At 44.8% G+C, this 21903-nt stretch overlaps 2 protein-coding genes across 2 annotated transcripts in view; both read left to right on the forward strand.

Annotated features, from left to right (window-relative positions):
• Positions 1 to 21903, forward strand: part of LOC140588912 (tripartite motif-containing protein 16-like) — a 136546-nt gene that overhangs the window by 47764 nt on the left and 66879 nt on the right. The window lies entirely within an intron of this gene.
• LOC140588910 (tripartite motif-containing protein 16-like) lies at positions 3173 to 20164 on the forward strand. The gene is made up of 6 exons (XM_072711564.1): positions 3173 to 3795; positions 4664 to 4759; positions 5350 to 5583; positions 5755 to 5914; positions 7407 to 7466; positions 18911 to 20164. Exons 1-6 carry the CDS (start codon positions 3205 to 3207, stop codon positions 19444 to 19446), a joined length of 1677 nt encoding a protein of 558 aa, XP_072567665.1. The 5' UTR covers positions 3173 to 3204; the 3' UTR covers positions 19447 to 20164.

The raw sequence follows: 21903 nt of genomic DNA on the forward strand, positions 1-21903 counted from the left end.
CCAAACCTTCTGCATACCTGGACAATTCAGCCCATAATCACTATGGTTTTGTTTAATATCAACGGTGCTGGCAGTGAAACAATTTGCTAGCTGGATGAACAGTGGTACAGTAGCAAGGCATACAGGGAAGGCATGACAGGCAGAAGGGCGTACAGGGAATTCGTCACAGACAGAAGGGCGTACAGGGAAGGCATCACAGACAGAAGGGCGTACAGGGAAGGCATGACAGGCAGGAGGGCGTACAGGGACGGCATGACAGGCAGGAGGGCGTACAGGGAAGGCATGACAGGCAGAAGGGCGTACAGGGAAGGCATCACAGGCAGAAGGGCGTACAGGGAAGGCATGACAGGCAGGAGGGCGTACAGGGAAGGCATGACAGGCAGAAGGGCGTACAGGGAAGGCATCACAGGCAGAAGGGCGTACAGGGAAGGCATCACAGGCAGAAGGGCGTACAGGGAAGGCATGACAGGCAGGAGGGCGTACAGGGAAGGCATGACAGGCAGAAGGGCGTACAGGGAAGGCATCACAGGCAGAAGGGCGTACAGGGAAGGCATGACAGGCAGGAGGGCGTACAGGGAAGGCATGACAGGCAGGAGGGCGTACAGGGAAGGCATCACAGGCAGAAGGGCATACAGGGAAGGCATCACAGGCAGTAGGGCGTACAGGGAAGGCATCACAGGATGAAGGCCGAGCAGGGAAGGCATCACTGGCAGAAGGGCATACAGGGAAGGCATCACAGGCAGAAGGGCGTACAGAGAAGGCATCACAGGCAGAAGGGCATACAGGGAAGGCATCACAGGCAGAAGGGCGTACAGGGAAGGCATCACAGGCAGAAGGGCGTACAGGGAAGGCATCACAGGCAGAAGGGCGTACAGAGAAGGCATCACAGGCAGTAGGGCGTACAGGGAAGGCATGACAGGATGAAGGCTGAGCAGGGAAGGCATGACAGGCAGAAGGGCGTACAGGGAAGGCATCACAGGCAGAAGGGCGTACAGGGAAGGCATCACAGGCAGAAGGGCGTACAGAGAAGGCATGACAGGCAGTAGGGCGTACAGGGAAGGCATGACAGGATGAAGGCTGAGCAGGGAAGGCATGACAGGCAGAAGGGCGTACAGGGAAGGCATCACAGGATGAAGGCCGAGCAGGGAAGGCATCACTGGCAGAAGGGCATACAGGGAAGGCATCACAGGCAGAAGGGCGTACAGAGAAGGCATCACAGGCAGAAGGGCGTACAGGGAAGGCATCACAGGCAGAAGGGCGTACAGGGAAGGCATCACAGGCAGTAGGGCGTACAGGGAAGGCATGACAGGATGAAGGCTGAGCAGGGAAGGCATGACAGGCAGAAGGGCGTACAGGGAAGGCATCACAGGCAGAAGGGCGTACAGGGAAGGCATCACAGGCAGAAGGGCGTACAGGGAAGGCATCACAGACAGAAGGGCGTACAGGGAAGGCATGACAGGATGAAGGCCAAGCAGGCCGGAAGGATGCCACAGGTAGTGGAGACGTTGACGGCAGCAGGGTAGGCAGAATACCTTGATAATTTGGGGTCTCCAGGCAGCATACCTCAGGAGGAGTTGGGGAAATAAAATGTGCGATTAGCCAAGGTAGGGGAGGCTAGAGGCAGTACAAATGGTTAGATGAGTGCAATATGTAAGCTCTGGCAGATAAGACTATGGCAGCATAAGTATAGAAGGGAGGTGGGAATGCAGGCATGGGGAGTCTCTGAAACGTCAGCACTGCAATTCCATGCCCATGTCTGGGAGGTTTTAGGGTCAAATCCCAAGCTGTTTACATTCCTGCAGTTCCTCATGGTCATAGCAACTGCCTGTATCACATGACCATGTTTGTTCTGATGATAACTGTCTGTGAGCTTTATGATCCCCCCAAAAAAAAAAAATTAAAATAAAGGGGAAAATGTCTTTCTTTGGGCATAAAAGACCATTTTAGTGGACAGCACAGATTTGGACAAGACATTTCAATGTGTGATTCCAGTATTTTATCAGGGTCACCGTGACATTGTCTTTAATTAGGGACACAGTGACAAGGCATTTCAATTTGGCCTTGGTGACTCAGCATTTCATCAGGGGCACAGTGACTCAACATATTATAAAGGACACAGCGACTCGTAATTTCATCAGGAACACAGGGACTCAGACAGACAGACAGACAGATAGATAGATAGATAGATAGATAGATAGATAGATAGATAGATAGATAGATAGATATTATCTTTATATTAATTTATATTATAGAGAACAATGTAAAAAAACTGTACATTGATATATAATAGTTATCAAAGCTTGTTCAGTCTAAACCTGACACAGTTTATCGATAATTGCACATATGTGCATGTTACACCTGAAACCACATGACAGCTTCAAGTTTCTGCAGTACATTTGCTTCATGTGGAGAATAAACAGACAAGCTTCTAAACAGACAGATAAATTCATTCAATAGAACTGCTCCCTTATACCTTTCTACCTATTTTCTATCTATAAAATCAAAGTAGTTATATAGCTTGTTTGGGGAAAAACAATGTCAATAACAGTTATGAATGAATGAAGGGTTTCACAGAAGCAAAGGGAAGCCACTTCAATCACCACCACTGTGTAGCCCCCACCAGGATGATGTGACAGCAGCCATTCTGCACCAGTACGCAAACCAGACAGTAACTAAGGTGGTGAAGGGGCAGGAGAGAATATTTGATATAGGGGAGGATTAAAAGAGCAGATTGCACAGGGCCATAGTGGGCAATTTTTTAGCCATGTGACCTCAGAGAGTCAGGACCTCAGTTTTATATCTCATCCAAAGGACACACCATTTATACAGCCCAGTGTCCCCATCACTGCACTGGGATCCACACAGACCACAGGTTGAGCTAATTTGTTGGCCACACTAACACCTCTTCAGCAGCAACCTAACTTTCCTAGTTGGTCTCCTATCCAAGTACTGGCCAGGCCTTAACCAGCTTAACTTCAGGCAGATTATCTAGTCTGAACTGTGTGTGTGTCTCTATAGTTAATCTGATGTTCGATTTTACGCACACATTCAAATTCCAGTGTTTGCCCAGTCTGCTCTTCTCAGTCTGGCCTCAGTCCAAAACCACACCTACTGCAGCCTGAGAAGCAGGAAGTTCCTCCCACTCTCACACACAGACGACTGTGAGAGAAAACGAAACTGAATCCTTTCAGTGCTCGTGGCAAAATGGCTGAAGCCAGTTCCACACTGGATCAGAACCAGTTCAGCTGTCCAATATGTCTGGATCTACTGAAGGATCCAGTGACTATCAACTGTGGACACAGTTACTGTATGAGCTGCATTAAGAGCTGCTGGGATCAGGAGGATCATGCTGGAGTTTACAGCTGCCCCCAGTGCAGACAGACCTTCACACCCAGACCTGTTCTGGGCAGAAACACCATACTGGCTGAAGTGGTGGAGAAACTGAAGAAGATTGGACTACAAGCAGCTACTCCTGCTGACCATTATGCTGGACCTGGAGATGTGGAGTGTGATTTCTGTACTGGGAGAAAACACAAAGCTGTCAAGTCCTGCCTGGTGTGTCTGGCCTCTTACTGTGAAACTCACCTCCAGCCTCACTATGAGTCTCCAGCTTTTAAGAAGCACAAGCTGACTGATGCCACTGGACGTCTGCAGGACAAGGTCTGTTCCCACCATGACAAACTCCTGGAGGTCTACTGCCGTACCGACCAGCAGTGTATCTGTCTGCTGTGTGTGATGGATGAACACAGAGGCCATGATACAGTCTCAGCTGCTGCAGGAAGGACAGAGATACAGGTCAGGCCAGAAATGCTCTTATATAAATGATAAAATTTATTTTAAATAAAAATGACTTTTGTCTTAACACATGTGCGTATAATTGCTATGAAAATACTGGTTTGGTAAAATGAAAGAAAAATTAACACATTTAAAAAGTTCTGATTGAATTTGTACTGAAACTAATGGAAGTAAATCTGTGTCATCAGAATTTGACTTTTATATGCCACTGAAATTCTAGCATTGAATATTTATGCATTGGAAATATGCATCGGAAATTCGATGGTCTGAATTCACATGCAAAAATATGAGGTTAAAAAATACAAAGACAACATTTCAATGTTGCTCCAATTCGACGGTCCGAATTCCCAGCAGATTCAGAGTTTTTAGTGTCACAGGAGAAAAGATGCATTATTGTTGTTCACAGTGCAGTTTACTACACAGTGGCCCATTATCAACTGACATGCGATCTGACATAAATCAAATAGGACGTCAGTTGAGTAGCCGGTCCTGCAATGCAGCCCAGGACACATTCGCCTTCACATTGCTGTAAGAATGTGGCCATATGCGGCCCAGACCACCTCCCAATGTGGTTTGAGTGATCAGATCTCAATGCATCTTCAATGTGTCCTGGGTGCCTTCACACCTGTAATTAGCGCTGTCCACTTGTGATTGGATCACCCAGGACGCATGTTAATACCAGGTGGAAACAGGACCAAAGGGTCTATTTCCTAACCAGTAGTCCAGGTCAGGGTCACAGAGAGCGCCTGGATCCTTTCCTAGGCAGCATAGGGCCCAAGGCTGGGGTCCACCCTGGACAGGATGATTAATGGATATGATCCCAGCTAATGAAACAAACTTTTGTCATCATCTTGTTTCCTATCTGTAGAAACAAATGGGTGAAACCCAGAGGGAATTTCAGCAGAGAATTCAGATGAGAGAGAAGGAGCTGCAGGAGCTGAGAGAGGCTGTGGCCTCAATCACAGTGAGTATGAACCTGAGGAGAAGATAACAGCTGGCTTGTGATCATATTGAATCTTCTTTCAGATTCAACAGATTGCAGATTTACAGACTTGTGGGTATTAATCAAATTAGTGCTGCTGTGGGTTATTCTGGTCAGTGATTTAATGGGACAAAGTTGCTAGATAACAGAGTTTAACCCAGCTTTGCAGCAGGAACAACTAATTTATTTAGAAAAGTACCATAAAAGGCCCATTTGAGAAAAATGCAACTTTTCTCAACCCAGCATAATGCAAATAAACACCAAGAAAGTCACCTATTAAACTGAAACCTAATGGTGACAACCAACCTGCCCCATACAGCCACCAGTCTCTGCCAAATCCCTGCAGCTGACAGTGTATGAGCTTAATGAGGGATCATTTCCAATCAGTGCTGGCTGGGTTTCAGTCCCTGAGGCATCCAGCATGGTGACGCTCCAAACCCCAAACAAATAGTCAAAAATATAGTTTTTATACCTCCTGTCAGCTCACATCACTATTGTACAATGAGGCTCTCTGGAGTCTCAAAAGGGGCCAATTGTAATTTACTGTCCTCTGCTCCATGTGTCACCAACAGAGCTCAGCACAGTCAGCAGTGGAGGACAGTGAGAGGATCTTCACTGAGATGATCCGCTCCATTGAGAGAAGACGCTCTGAGGTGACAAAGCTGATCAGAGATCAGGAGAAGGCTGCAGTGAGTCAGGCTGAAGGACACATGGAGAGACTGAAGCAGGAGATTGATGAACTGAAGAGGAGACACTCTGAGCTGGAGCAGCTTTCACACACAGAGGATCACATCCATTTCCTCCAGGTAACAGAACAGCTACTTTGACAATAAGAAAACCAGAGTATTCAAATGGATGCATGTTCTCATTTGTATTTCAGCTAGTCTGTCATTTGTCAGATGTTAATGGTCCTGTTAATTAGATTGCAATACACATTTGTTTTGATGAAGCTGTTTAATCACACTGTGTGTCTGTAGAGGTTCAAGGGTCTTCCTGTAACCCCTGAAGCTGGATTTGGACCGAGAATCTCTGTCAGTTCAAGATCTGATTTTGGGAATTTGAGGAAGGTGGTTTCTGAACTGAAAGATCAACTGGAGAATGTTAGCAGAAAGAAAATGGCAGAGATCCATCATACAGGTTAATACATCTTCTAGTCTGTTCATGTTAATATAGACCAGGGTTGGCCAATGTTATCCAGAAAGGGCTACTGTCTGCGGGCTTTTGCTGGATTACTAATTAGAGGACTGATTGGCTGAAGAGTCCTCATATCTGGAGCCGAACAGCTGACCTAAAGGTTATTTACCCAAAGACCTGCATACACACTGGAATTTTGCGGGTAAGATTGACTACCCCTGATGTAGACCATGCAGAGAGAGTATGCAGTACAGTCACATTTGTGTGACCAAGTCAGTTTGTTTTCATAAGTTTAAATCTTTGTGATAACTGGTGAATGAGCTCCACATTCTACTGGTTGCAAACCCCAGATCACAGGAAACATGTTTCTTCTACATTATAGAAACACGAATCTGTGTTATGTGCAGTGATAATTTCGTTGACGAAATATTTTCGTTATAATTTTCGTCAACGACAAATTTTCACTGACGAAAACGAGACGATAACTAAATAAAAATTAAGTGATAATGACGAAAACTATAATAAAAATATATTGACATTTTCGTTAACTAATAAAAACGAGACGAAAATGTGAGTGAGGGACGTTTTTGGAAATGATCCAATCAGAATTAATCTTGGTGCGTGGCGCGGTGAGACGCACACGCACATTTGGAAAATTAAGATACTGATTCACCTTGCGACGCGAGATGCGACAGTACATCTTGCATACATTGGTGGGTGTCTGTCTGACTTAAACTAAAATGACATGGCAATGGCTGGGAGAAAAAGAAGAGAAGATATATGGAATAATTTCACGTTTGATGTCAAGACAAACAAGACCTTGTGTAAACCGTGTGGAGCGGAAATCGCTGGTAAAAATACAACAAATCTAAAGCGACATCTGCAAGGTAATTTTTTCAGGTCATGCAGTATTTGCAATGGCATTACTGCCAAATACAGTTTTTCTTTTAAATAATTTGGAGTTGCACTTTTGCTTTACAGAATGAAGAATGTCATATGCAAGTTCTAAACAATGCATATCTAATTTTTGGTTTTTATGGAAAGACGATATTCCACATATTTAATGAGACTTGGCTTTATTTAATTTTAAGTTAGAATATTTTGTATATTACCACGGTTTAACTAAATTACATTTAAATTAAACCCAATATATTTTAGTCAACTAAATCTACAGTAGATTTAGTCGACTAAAATCTTATGCTTTTTAGTCGACTAAAACTAGACTAAAACTAAAACAAAACAGATGACTAAAATATGACTAAAACTAAAATTGCATTTTAGTCAAAAGACTATGACTAAAACTAAATTGAAATCTGCTGTCAAAATTAACACTGGTTATGTGTAACTTACCATGGTTTGCAGTTTGTTAAAATGCCTGTTATTGTCCCTCATAATGATAATAATCTACTGCTGGTGTCTCCACAGTGAGTGAAGTCCATCTCCCACAAGTAAATTCCTTTTACTTACATCCCTGTTTCTCTCTGTCTCCTTCTAGTTACGAAAGACACCGTCCTACCAGAATTAGTGCCCAGGACCAGAGCAGAATTCTTACAATGTGAGTCTGTTCACACACGCTTCTCTCTCCCTGTATGAGGTGGAGTGTGTTTTATTGTATTTCGTTTTCTTCTGCTAGGGGAGCTTCTCTTTCTCTCTCCCGCTGCCTCCTGGCCTTTTACATTTACATGAGCTGTTTATGTCAGTAGCCATTGAATCCAATTGCAAAGCAAGGCAAATTTATTCAGGGGCTTTTCCACTGCACCGGGTACGGTACTTTTGGTACTTTCCTGTCAGGGTCAGCTCCTGTTGTCCCAGCCTTTTGTGTCCCTTCCCCGTCTGACCAACAGGTGTTGCTGCTCATCCCGTCCCTCCTGTTGTCAGTCTTTGTGTTTTCCCCTGCTCCCTGTCGGCCAAATGGCTCCCCTTACCAAAAAATAAGTATACTTAAAGTTCATTTTATTAAGTATACTTCTTGGGACTAAATTAGCCCACTTTTAGTTTATTAAAGTATATATTTTAAGTGTATTTATTTAGTAATATTAGTTATTTGTATTTTTATACCTGAAATTGCTACAAACAGCACAGTGGCGATATGACTATATTCAGATTACACTAATAAAAATTTGCAAAACAGTTTTTTCTCTTAGTCACTCAAAATGAACAAATATTGTTTTGAATGCCAAAATTAAAGATAAAATACACGTTACATATAAGATAGACTTTTCTCAATACATGTCAGTTTAAGCCAGGTATACTTAAGTCAGACTTTGTTTAGTATATCTCTTTTAAGTACATAAGAAGTTTATTGAGAGTATACTAATTTTTAGTTTAGAAAAAGTATACTTACAGTACACTTAAATATACTTCTTTTTCGTAAGGGTCAACTGTTGTGTGTTGGAATTCTGCCTCCTCAGTTTTCATATTTTGTTTCTAGTGTTTCATTTGTTTCAGTTTAGTCCTGTGATTTGTATTCAGTTTTGGTTTCTTGCTTTGTGCCTTAGTTGTGTTTTACCGGTCTTCGTTATTCCCAGTGTTAGATTCTGTTTGCCTTGTTTCTTTGTCAGTTCTTAGTTTCCCTGTTTAGTTCCTGTTTAGTAAGTCCCTGCCTCAGTTCAGTTCTTTGGTGGTTCATTGTTTGATGTATGTTACTGACTTTGAATGTTCTGTTATTTGTACCCTGCCTGCCTGCCTGCCTGCCTACCTGCCTGCCTACCTGCCCCTTGTTTCTCTGCCATATTTGTAGTTAGACTTTGTTTTTCCCCTTTAGTTTTGACCTCTTGCGGTCCATTTATTTTGTACTGTAGTACTCCTAGTGTTTTCTGTTTTCGTTAATAAACCCCTTCTGTTCCTGTGAGCGGCAAGTGGGTCGTCCACATTTCTGTTCCTGCCTGCACCATGCCTTGCCTTCGTGCCCAAGCTGTCTGAGTCCTTGACACTTTCCCTTTTCCATTGACTTCCGGTCGAGTACCAGTACCAAATGCTCCAGTACCCAAAGTACCATTGCAGCTGGGGTACTTTTTGGTACTTCAGAACTGTGGTGTGGGACTTACAAGCAGGTTCACTGTCAATTTTTAAAAGACAATTTTAAGAAGTGTAAAAGCCAAAACAAAAAAAAAAACAAATAGTCAAAAAAAAAGTTACATTGTAGAGGCAGCATATGACTAAACTCCTGCAGACTTAATTTATTGAAAAGCTGCAGCAAACAGTAACGTTTTAAGCCCTGATTGTAATGAGCTGACAGTGTTAGCAGACCTCTGGTCTTCAGGAAGCTTGTTCCACAGACAGGGAGCATAGAGACTAAAAGCTGCTTCACCCTGCTTGGTCTTCATTCTGAGACACTGAGTAAACCTTTCCCAGATGCCCTCAGGGGTCTGGATGCTTCACAACGTTCAAGGAAATTAGTGCCATTTAGTGCCTTGAAGACAAGTAATAATATTTTAAAATCAATCCTGTGATGCACAGGAAGCCAGTGCAGTGATTTAAGGACCTGTGTAATATGCTCTACTTCCTTGGTGTTAGTGAGGACTCTGGTGGCAGCATTCTGGATGAGCTGCAGCTGTCTGACTGATTTATTACCAAGACCTGTGAAGACACCATTACAATAGTCTAGCCTTCTGAAAATAAACACATGAACAAGCTTTTTTGTATCTGGTTTAGAGAGAAATCCTTTAATTCTTGCTGGGTTTTTAAGGTGGTGGGAGGCTGATTTTGTAATTGTCTTTATGTGACTGTTGATATTTAGGTCTGAGTCGAGAACTACACCAAGAATTCTGGCTTGATTCGTAGATTTTAGTGTCATGGTTTCATGGTGAGCAATAGCTTTCAGTCTTTCTGACTGAACCAATACAGGGATTTGGGTGCTGGGAACACAGGAGGATGGGCCAGACCCAGGGAAAAGAACATGGACACGTCAAAGGAAAGAAATTAACAAAACATAACACCTCTTCCCTACCCTGTTAAGATTATCACTAAAACCAAAGATAGAACAGAAAAACCCAGACTACACTAGGCTTACTCACCCGAACATAAATACAGAAGGTGGCACTCGCCCTCTAACCCAGTGTGTTTATACAGAGAGAGGACCTACGTGTTAATGTATGTGCGCACACTTCTTACCTGTTCAGTTTCACAAGGGGGGGGGGGGGGTTGCAGAAGACAGGAGTCAGTATTTGAATGTGATAAGGATGCAACAAACTGGTTTATTTCTTTGAGGTACAGTATACTGGGATTTCACATATTGGGCTAGTTTCAGCTTCCACTGGGCAGATTTTAAGCAGACCTTGGGCTGGACCTGGGAACACTGTACTGATGCCTCATTTGCACCAACACGGAGCCAGTGCTGGGCTGGTTTTCACTTGCTGCCTTTTGAGAACCTGCCTGCATTTCCACCGGTTTCAAAAATTAATGTACAGTAGGTGAAAGTAAGAGTAAAGGTTCATATGTATTCCGTTATGTTGGATTTACAGACGTTCCTCTACTTACAAACTTTCAGATATACGAACAAAGAGGATTGTAAGTTCACATTGTGTTAATTGGGCTCCCGTTTCCTGTCCGCAACATCAATTTTTTTTTTCTGTGCGCCAATTCCTCCTAGTATGACTTTTGGCCCCTACTCCCGCTGCACTGCAGCATAGTGTGCGTACTTCCAGCATCCCAGTTACCACCTTCATCCCAAAGGAAATGGAGTCCAAAAACCTCAGCCAGTTCAGAGACATTGCCCTGCTAAATGTGGAGGGGAAAATCTTTTTCTCAATCCTGGCTACATGCCTGACCAACTTCCTCCAAGTCAACAATTACATCGATACTGGTTGCCAGAAGGCAGGCGTCCCAGGGTTCCCTGGCTGCGTGGAACACGCTACGATGATTTGGGAACAAATCCAGAGAGCCAGGCACAGCAAGTCGGACCTGCATGTCGTCTGGTTAGACCTCACAAATGCCTTCGGCTCAGTTCCCCATCAGCTCATCACGTTTGCCCTGGAGTTTTTCCATGTACCATCAAGCATCCAGAAGCTGATAGCAAACTACTTCAATAGCCTATATGTTTGCTACACAACCCGGGACATCACAACTGCCTGGCACCAGCTGGAGAAGGGAATAGCAATGGGATGATCCATCTCTTCCATCCTCTTTACATCTGCATTCGAGATCATCCTGATAGGTGGGAGACAAATGGTTGGAGGGGCAAAGCCCCAAACAGGCCAAAGACTCCTGCCCATATGGAGTTACATGGATGATGTCACCACGCTCCTCCAAACAGCAGCGTGCACAGCAAGACTCCTAAAAAGGCTGGAGGAATTGCTGGCATGGGTCCGCATGAAAATCAAGCCCACAAAGTCCTGCAGCCTCTCAATCCAGAAAGGGGTTAGGAATGACAACATCTGTTTCACCGTGGATCGCGAAAGGATTCCCCTGGTAGTGGAAGAAGCAGTGCGAAACCTCGGAAGGCTATATACGGCTGATCTTTCCGACGAGCATATGGCCTCAGCCGTTACAACTCAACTCATGGACGGCCTTCACAAGGTCAATCAGTGCTCCCTGCCCGGAAAATTCAAGGGTTTGTGCAACAAGTTCACCTTGAACAAACGCATAATGTGGCCACTGAAGCTGTGCGAGATCACCATGACAACAGTCCTGAAACTGGAAGCAAAGGCCAACAATTACATCAGGAAATGGCTCGGCCTTCCCCGCAGCCTCTCCAACGCAGCACTCTTTGGCAAAAATATGCTACAGTCCCACTTCAGTCAATCAGCCTGGGTTACAAGATGGAGAAGGTGAGACTCCTATTGGAGCTAAGAGATTCGCCAGACCCATCTATCCGAAATGCAGACGTACAAGTCCGGACCGGACGAAAGTGGAATGTAGCACAAGCAGTGGATATAGCCACAGAGAGGCTGAAACACCAGGAGATTGTGGGCTTTACGCAGCCTGGCAGAGCTGGGTTAGGATGGGAAACACCAGCACTAAGATGGTCTAAAGCCAACAACAAGGAGAGGAAAGATCTCATCATCTCCAAGGTAACCAAAATGGGTGAGGAGCACTACAAAGTTACAGCAGTGAGCCAACAACAGCACGGCAAATGATCCACCTGGGAAGCTGTGACCAGCAGGACCATTACCTGGGCGGATATGAGGAGCTCAGCCCCCGTAACCTTTACACCTGCTATGGCTCAGAAGAACCCTGCTACCTCTGCAGCTCCCCAAACCCAGGCCTCAAGCACATCCTTTGCAGCTGCAAGGCAGCACTGGCACAGGGCAGATATAGATGGTGGCACGACAAAGTCCTGTGCAAGCTGGCTGAGCAGCTGGAGACATGGAGGCGGGAGGTAAACTGTGCCAGCATCCCATCATCCCAGGGATGTATCCAGTTGGTTAGGCAAGGGGGAGTAGCACAGTGCAGCACCAATGCAGGGGTCACCCTCTTGTCCCCGGGGGTAGAGAGGATTTAGGTCGCCAGCTGAAATTTCCGGTGCAGATCACCAGTTCACCCCTTCGCCCTGACATAGTGCTCTGGTCAGCACCCGCCAAAGTAGTCATTCTGGTGGAGCTGACCGTCCTATGGGAGGAGGAGATGGAGGCTGCCTATGAGAGGAAGAGAGAGAGGTGTGCAGACCTGGCTGCTGCATGCTCTCAAGCCGGCTGGAGGTTACGTTACTGTTTGCTTACATTCCCGGTGGAAGTCGGGTGAAGGGGCTTTGCTGGAACATCCATGCAGCGGCTCCTGAAAACCTTTGGTCTCACAGGCCACAGGAAGAGGAGAGCAATGCAAGATCTAGCTCATGAGGCAGAGTAAGGGAGCTTCTGGCCCTGGGTCCGAAGGAAGGACAAGGCGTGGGGGAGAGAGGGATCTTAGGGAAGGCTGCAGGGAGTGTTAGGGAAACGTCCCTTTCGCTGCTCCACCACCCTGAGATGTTCCGGGATTAAAGGAGCGAAACATCTGTGAAGGGAGGCTCCCGGCTGACGACCCTGCAGCCGGCCAAGCGGCACCATCGGAGGGGCGTCAGGCAGAGATGCTGAGCAGGTAGTTTCACCTGTGCTTGTATGTAGTTCATGCATAAAAAGCTGTGCATAGCCTTTATTTTGATTCCTACCAGCAGAAATCCCTCCTGTCAATTGCTTGTCCTGCAGAAATCTTTGAACTAGAGACTTCATCTTTCCCTTGCACCATTTTGGGTCTCTGCTCATGATGGAGGCTCCAAACATGCAATCTGCCTGACAGTGGGGTCAAAGGGCTCTTTTCTTGCACTTTCTTAACAATTCTGGAGAGGTACCTTATGCAGTCTTTTCTAAATTCGAGGGCAGTGAGGTCACCTACTCTGTTACTACTCTTGCTTTGAAAAGCCTACCAAGGAGGGATAGCACACATCGAGTAATTAATACATAGGGAATGAATGCAGTGTATTTTAATTTTTTTTAAGTATACATATAAAACAGTAACAATGAATTACCTTAAGGGCAGACTCAGCACCCAAGCCAATGTCAGCATTGACCCAGTTCCTCTGGTCATCAGGGTCAAGTTTGGTCATTTGAAAAGGAGTGATATCTTGGAGCAGCTCCCTTTTGATGAAACGTATCACCAGACTCTATAAAATGAAAAAAGAAAAAAAAATGCAGAATACCCACTTAAAAATCATAGAAAACAAAAACTTTAAAAACATTTTTAAATTAAGCAGATATCTGGCTTATCAGTCTGGTATTTCTTCAAGAATGGACAAAGAGCTCTGGAGATTGGCTGAAATCAGGGGATCTTCGTTCGCTGCTTAAATAGTATCAAAAGAGGAGGTTGCAGGGTTTGGTAGCTCTTTTCCATGGACTGCCTCCACATACTCTTTAAGCTTTGGCCATACCTCAATGGCTCTCTCTGCAACAGGCAGATTTTCTGCCCATCTGTGTCCACAGAATGGGAGTGGAAAAGAGATGAGCCTGTAAGTTTTGTATAACCTTCTGTTCTTGCAGGGACATTGTGAAAAACAAAGTGCATTGCTCTCAACAGTTTCTCAATATTCCATATAGAGAAGCCAGTCTTCAGTGAATTGTGAAGCGTGTGCAATCCACTGCTTTCAACATTAATTAACTGCCGACCTCCATTTAGTTCAGCATGTTCTTGCTGGAAATTATTAAGAAACTTCCAGTTCACATTTACCCCATCCATATTGATGGAAAGGAGATTCTTCCTGTCTAGTAGCGCACACAATCCTAAGAATAGAAATATTTTATTTAAACAATTTGACATGAGAAAGAAAAGCTGAAACGATTACACCATGTTTGAATGCAAATTTGCTTATAATTTCAGAAATATTTTAAAACTCCATCTAAAAGCAAAAAGCTTCAATTAAATGAACACATCTTGTATCTTTAAATCATCCAAATAACATTCCATGAACAAAAACTCTAACTACACTTACTTTGAAATGGTGCTGCAGATCTTCAGCCTTTGAATGTTCCATGAACTGTGATCCAAGATAACGTGACTGGACACCACCAGCCTCCCAAAATCGAACATGGACATCTAGTCGTTTATTTTTTGTTGACCGGTTGAAACTTTCATCAAACATCAGTACAAATGGTCCTGCATTGTTAGCTGCAGAAATCAGTTCGTTTTTGAAGTGTGGGGCAAGTCCAGACTTTAAAATGTAGCTAGTTTTGTCCTTTCCACAGGTGAAAGATTTGGCTATTTCTGAATCCAAAAACATTACCTAGAACAACTCAGAAACACCTTCATTGGATGCGTATGAGTGGTGCTGCACGGCAGTGTTCAGACACCAGAGAACCTCCCCCTGCAGTGTCACACTCGGTGCTCGATGTTCCGACGGTAGTGTTCACTACAGCTGCAGTTGTGCTGTTTGTGGTGGTCGCGGTAGTTGCTGAAGACATTACGTTGTTGGTTACAGAAAAGTAACTAGCCACAGTTGACTGTGTCTACAGTACCTCTTACACCTGATTTGTGGCTGTCTGACTGCATGTGAGATTTCACACAGAAATCTTCTTTTCAAACATCTGGTTTTCCGACCGGTCGGAAGCTCATACATGAGTGGAAAATTAAAATGCAAATGGTGCTATTTCACTTTAATTTTCATTTTTGCAGGTTTTTTGCGCACAGACTTTGAAAACTAAATGGCAAATTGGAGATTGTATTTTCTTTCTATCATTTTCATTTTATTTTTTGCAGAAAATACCTCCCATAGTTTTGACATACAACGTTCAATAAAACTGGTGGGGGGGGATTGTACAATCACTGCCTACACAGTGAGCTGCTAATTTTGTGGTACTGCTGCAGCATTCTCTGTACAGACACTCCTCACTTAACGGCCGAGTTCCAATCCTACGACTAGGTTGTGAAGCTAATCCAGAGTCTTTTTTATTATTGCTTTAGACTTCATTCAGGCAAATCTGAAGCCAGTTTCCTCCAAATTCTTTCAATATATGAACATCCCAGCTAGAGAGAGAATCTGTCTGGACAATATTTGTACAATGTTTGTGACCTACAAGGCCCTTCCCCCCCTCACCTCGGCTACTCAGACCATGTCACTGTGTTCATGGTTCCTGCGTATAAATCCCTGCTGAAGCTCAACAAACCAGTCAGTAAGAGTGTGGCCAGCTGGTGCCGTCTCAGCTCTCCAAGACTGCTTTGAATCTACTGACTGGGACATTTTTAAGGAGGCTGCTATAAATGGTGATGCCATCAACCTGGAGGAGTATATAAACTCTGTGATCGATGACCACGAGAGCCGACCAAAAGCCCTGGATGATGAGGGAAATGCTCACACAGCTAAGAATCAGAAATGCAGCTTTAAGACCTAAAGACAAGGCTGCCTTCAGGACGCTGAGAGGCAACCTGTCCCGAGCTATGAGGATAGCCAATCAGGCACATGCACAGAGGATCAATGAACACTTTAATTGCACCAAAGACACAAGCCGTATATGGCAGGGAATTCAGCCAATCACGATCTACAAGCCCAACCCACACATCAGTAGTAGTGATGTCTCCCTTCCAGAAGAGCTAAACAACTTTTTTGCAGACTCTGAAGTACAGAATAAGGAGCCAACGACAAGTTACTCTGTCTGTCCACAGCTGATGTGAGGAGTTCTCTATCCAGAGTCAACCCACACAAGGCTGCAGGACCTGACAACATAGCTGGCCGTGTGCTGAGAGAATGCACTGACCACCTGGCTGGTGTCCTCACAGACATTTTCAACACCTTTTTAAGCCAGTCGTCTGTCCCAGCATGCTTCACATCAACCACCATCGTCCCAGTGCTGAAGAAGCTATCAGTGACAGGCCTGAATGACTACTGCTCTATAGCACTCATGTCAATCATCATGAAGCGTTTTGAACGGCTGGTCATGGCAGCCATGAAGACCAATCTTCCTACCTCTCTAGACCCTCTCCAATCTGCATACTGGTCCAACAGGTCTACTGGGGACACCATACCCTCTGCCCGTCACCTTTCCCTGACACATTTGGATAAGAGAATCACATATGTTAGAATGTCATTCATGGACTAAAATGTGTCCCTCAAAGGCTGATTGTGGAACTGAGGGGGTTAAGCTTGAACACCACTCTCTGCAACTGGATCTCGGATTTCAGGTGTTTCAGGGCATGTCCAACTGGGAGGAGGCCCCGGGGCAGACCCAGAGATTATATATTATATATACTCTGAGAGATTATATATAATATATACCCTGAGAGATTATATATAATATATACTACATTATAGATTATATGTTATATATATTAGATTAGATAAGTGGCACAAAATGGATGGATGGATGGATGGATGGAACTGTATTGAAAAATAACGCTACTTATGAAAGGAGGCAAGTAAGAATTTCAAGTTAAAATTCCATTGTACTTTGTACATATGACACTGCTTTCTTAGAAACTTATACTGCCAATAAATTTTGAAGCCGCTGTTCACAGAAGGACACAATAATCTTTGGAATATTTTCTTTCTTGCCTCTGAAAATATACAGTTCTTCTGGCCATTCATTCTTATAAAATCAGATGCTACTTTAATACTATCTGTACCGTATGTAAAGACAATGTCCCGTGACAAAACGTGACCATACTGCCACCCCAATTTCTGGTGGTACTGCACCTTGCGCATGCATCGCGTTAACCTCATGTAGCTGCACAGACGAAGCATGGTAGTTTACAAACCCTACAGGCAATTTACAAGGTGATAAAACTGCTACATACATATACTGTAAATGCGTATGCATGTGTGTGCAGCCTTGTTCCGAATTGAAAATCTCACGCCAGCCAGTTGATCAAAGTTGGCAGCCCTGTGAACTGGCGCTTTGAATTTGTAAAACGTACACAAGCATGCTTGTGTATGTGTGCGCCTGTTTGTCTATACGCATGTGTCAGGTTGGGTCTTAGACTCCACCTGGAATAACATCTCAGGCTCTATTCCCCCCCGCCACACTCCCTGCCGGTGGATGGGGCCTCCGGCTGCCGATGCGTTGGTGGTTCTCGATGTCCGGGGTTGGATGCTCTGGTGTGTGCTGGCTCACTCTCGGCGGTTGCCTGACGGGGCCTGGCCCTCCCGGCTCTGTCGGGCCCTGGCTGGGGGGTGGGGGGGCCCTTGGATCTCTGGTCCCGGGCTCCGTTCTGCCCTGGTGTGGCCGGCTTTCGGCGGAGCCTGCGGGCTCGCCGCCACGGCCCCCTGGGGCTCCTGCGATGTGGCTGCCGGATGACCCCCCACCGGAACTATCCTCTGCCCTTTTCTGGGTGTCTGGGGCCCGGGTCTCCTCCATGTCAGCTTCATGTCCTGGGGGGGCGGGGCTGTGGCTCCCCACACACACTACTAGACATTTACATGGAGAAACCTTATGAACACCAGCGCACTGACACAAACAGGTGTGCGGACAGGTGCACATGGACGCGCGCTGTCTTGATCGGCTGTTGCTTCTGGGCATGTGTTGTAATGCTGGGTGTGTGTGCTGTTCAATAACATTTAATGTTTGATTTTCGATGTGATTCGTGGTTGTTGTTTTCTCTCTTCAGCAGACATTGAAGCAGATTCAGTTTTTCCTTTTTTTTGTTTTTCTCTCTCTCTCCCTCTTTCTCTATCCCCCTTCTTCAACTCCCCCCCCCCCTGCTCCCTTTCCTTCTCTTGAGGAAGTATGAGGAAGTAAATAAAAACAAATAAATAAATAGATAGATAAATAAATAAATATTTAAATAGAAATAAAGCAGTCCTCCGCAGAGGGGGGGTGGTGGAGAGGGAATAAAAGAATTTGTAAAACGTAGGGAAATATACACAGACCTCACTGCTGTGGCACGTGTTCAGGGAATATCAGAATAATAATTTACTAATAATAATACTTAAATATGGCAAGAGCAAAGTACACAGCTTGACCGGAGAACTATGAACGTTTCCGTGGACGCATGCGCGGTGCAGATACGCGAGTGTTGCGCTTTGCGGAGAACCAGCCTAGATGCGTCCGCGTCCGCGTTGGGAGCATCGCGTCGGCTCGCTGCTGGAGAGAGGTGTGTGTCCAAAGTGGTTTCAAAGAAGTTCATATTGTGACGTAAAGACAAGCTCACTTTCAGTGGTAATATGTGTCGTATAATTTTATGGTTAACATGTTTGATAAATGCTGTTTGTAATTTTATCTACCTGTAATTAAGCCTATTAGTGTAACACGCGCATCATTTTGGCGCGTCTTCCCGCCGGCGTCGCGTGCGCGTCCGACATTTCCTGAGGTATTTCACATACTTGAATTCCTGCTTCGTTTTTATATTTTGTGTATCGTACAGAATAATAGAGCGCATGCTAAAGTGCAGTTCGGTCCCCAGCGAGTCTCTCAGCGCGGCGTGTCTCACAGCGCAGGGGGCAGCCGGAGCGCCGCAGACTCGGGCGGCTACATGAGTATATTGGGAATAAAATGTGTGTATTGGAGCGAGTTCTGTGTTAGTGAGTGTGTGAGGTGTGACAGTGATAATGATGGAGATGCTGGGCTTCGTGATGGGATTAATCGATCTTCCTCTTGCCTACAGACTCCTGCCAGCTGACGCTGGACCCCAACACAGCACACAGAGACCTGTCTCTGTCAGAGGGGAACAGGAAGGCGACATGGGGGGCAGAGCAGCCATATCCTGATCATCCAGAGAGATTTGACTGCTGGCACCAAGTTCTGTGCAGAGAGAGTCTGACTGGTCGCTGTTACTGGGAGGCTGAGTGGAGTGGAAATGGAGCCCTGATAGGAGTGACTTATAAAGGAATCGGGAGGAAAGGAGACAGTGATGACTGTCAGCTTGGATTCAATGACAAGTCATGGATGCTGATCTGCTCTCCTGACAGTTACTCTGTCTGGCACAATAATAAACAGACTGTCATACCCATAGAGCCCTCAGGCTCCCACAGAGTAGGAGTGTATCTGGACTGGGCGGCTGGTACTCTGTCCTTCTACAGAGTCTCCTCTGATGGACTGACCCTCCTGTACAGCTTCACCTCCTCATTCACTGAACCCCTCTGTCCAGGGTTTTGGGTTTATAATATAAACTCCCCCGTGTCCCTGTGCATGCTGGGATAGCTCACTGTGTGCTGGAGGAATCATTTTTACCTTATCAGAGTGTCACATGTCGCTGCTTCTCCATGGCAAAAAGGTTAAATCTCTGCTTTTTAACCAGTATAACCCTTTTTACTCTGTCTGAAGTTTGACGTATGTTAGACAACATTGAATGTTTGTTCAGCTTGCCAAACCCATGCAGAATATGACTGTTTTTCTCTGACTTCTGTTCTATGTTGACTGTGAATGCACAAAAACTGCCAAAACAAAATCATAGTACATGCAGTTGTACCAATAAAGTGAATTCTGATTCTGAATAAAATTAAATGTAATGAAATGTAATCCTGATGAGTATGAGGGAGCTTTTCCCCTCCCCTCTATATGTACATTTTATATATTTCTGTCTGTATATTGTATTTGCTACCTGTATCCTGACGACAAAGGCTTCCTATTCTATCCTATTAATGTCCCGGTTCAGCGCTGCCCGAAGCGTAACTGAGTAACACACTTAATCCGCGTCTCTGGTGACTGAGCGCAGCAGCCTGATATCGCAGCGGTGATGCTCTGGCCAGCAGGGGGCGGCAGACGGCAGACATTTTATTAGCTCAAAACCTACAGCGGTCCTGAGGTAAAGATAAGTAATATAATCAAATTAATCATATGTTAACTAAGTAAAGATAAATAATATAAAATCTTAATAAATCACATTAGTACTACATCAAAATTTTTGTTAGGTGCAGAAGGAAGCAAGTTTCTATTTGTTATTTACAACTGATGCACTACATGTATGTTTGTATCTGCTGCTTTCAAAAGAATTTCCCCCTGAGATCAATAAATTTTATCCAATCCTTAATCAATGCAATTCTTAAACAGAACATTGACTGAATATTGTCATGAATAAGAACCATATTGGTCAATTACAAAAAATTCACATTCAGATATAAAGTCAAAGTAATTAAACATCTGGGGCCAAGTGCCTGAAAGACTACAAGTCCTGCTACTGGTTATTGTGTTTGTGTAGTTTGTAGAGTTTCCAGCAAATCCAAATAACTCTGGCCAATGCCATAAACCACAGGCATCACCCTGACGATAAGAAGTGTGATCCGCTTACGACTGACACACAGTAGAAACAGGATCCCATCCAACAAGGGACCCACTATAGGCTCACACAGAAGTAAAGGAGAAAAACACCAGCTGCCTTTTCCAAGCTGTTTACATTCCTGCAGTTCCTCATGGCGATTGCAACAGCCCGTGTCACATGACCACTGTCATGTCCTACCCATCACATCTGCCTGACCCTCCTGTCTCCTCCCTAGCGAGACCCTGATGATTCATGTCTGTTGCTTGTTGCCCCTCGTTAGTCTTTGCATTTAAGTATCTATTTGTCAATGCAAGGGGAATAGGGAGTAGGAACTAGGGGACTAAGGAGTAGTGGACTATGGGATTAGGAGCAAGGGGACTAAGGAGTAGTGGACTATGGGATTAGGAACAAGGGGACTAAGGAGTAGTGGACTATGGGATTAGGAACAAGGGGACTAAGGAGTAGTGGACTATGAGATTAGGAGCAAGGGGACTAAGGAGTAGTGGACTATGGGATTAGGAACTAGGGGACTAAGGAGTAGTGGACTATGTGATTAGGAACAAGGGGACTAAGGAGTAGTGGACTATGGGATTAGGAACTAGGGGACTAAGAAACGAGGAGACTAGGGACTTGTGGATCATGGAAGTGGGGCAAAGGGGGAGTTGGGCACTAGGGACTATGAGACCAGGGTATAGAGGGACCACAAGATTAGAGCAATTAAGACTAGAGGACTGTGGGACTGCGGTGCATCATCTCCAGAAGCCTGTTTACTCCTGTTGTGCAGCTTTCATGTGGCACCCCCTGCTGGACAGTGGAGTCATTACAGAGGCTGTGCATTGTGTTCAGTCACCTTTCACTGTAAATCAGACATGGATTCGCGATCATTTGTATCTGCTCTGAATCCCCATGGGCCGGAGTCAAAACTACATCCACTTTAGGTAATTCAGGGACCTCATGTCAAGTTATGTGAGCTCCGTGTTTGATTCTTTGGGCTTCAGTACTGGAAGTAGTCCAGGGTAATTCTGGGAAAGTATGGAGCTGAAAACAAAACCAAACTACAGCATAACATGCTGCCAAGGGGGATTCTTAGATTTGAGTATATTGTGTAGACATGCTTCTATTCTTTTTTGAAGGAAAAATATTTATTGATGCATGTAATTATGTAGTCTTTTTAATATAGGGATAGCGCACTATTGTATACGAAGCAACATGCCAAGCTTGCAGTTTTGCAGTGTTCATGTGCTCCCACCTTCTGGGTAAACGATAAATTGACTTTCAGATTAAGATCCAGAAAACTACACATTTACATTTAACCCCATGTGACACTAGGCTTTTCTCCGAGGGATGTAAGATTAGAGAGACCTACCAGAGAGAAAACTACCAGCATTTTTTTTCATATT

The sequence above is a fragment of the Paramormyrops kingsleyae genome, chromosome 4 (assembly GCF_048594095.1).
Source record: "Paramormyrops kingsleyae isolate MSU_618 chromosome 4, PKINGS_0.4, whole genome shotgun sequence".
Taxonomy (NCBI): domain Eukaryota; kingdom Metazoa; phylum Chordata; class Actinopteri; order Osteoglossiformes; family Mormyridae; genus Paramormyrops; species Paramormyrops kingsleyae.

Excerpts from the sequence above, each read along its gene's own strand:
- LOC140588910 (XM_072711564.1), top strand. The coding sequence starts at position 3,205 with ATGGCTGAAGCCAGTTCCACACTGGATCAGAACCAGTTCAGCTGTCCA. Across the intron at positions 3,796-4,663 it reads CAGGAAGGACAGAGATACAG|AAACAAATGGGTGAAACCCA; the intron begins GTCAGGCCAGAA and ends TCCTATCTGTAG. Across the intron at positions 5,915-7,406 it reads GGCAGAGATCCATCATACAG|TTACGAAAGACACCGTCCTA; the intron begins GTTAATACATCT and ends GTCTCCTTCTAG.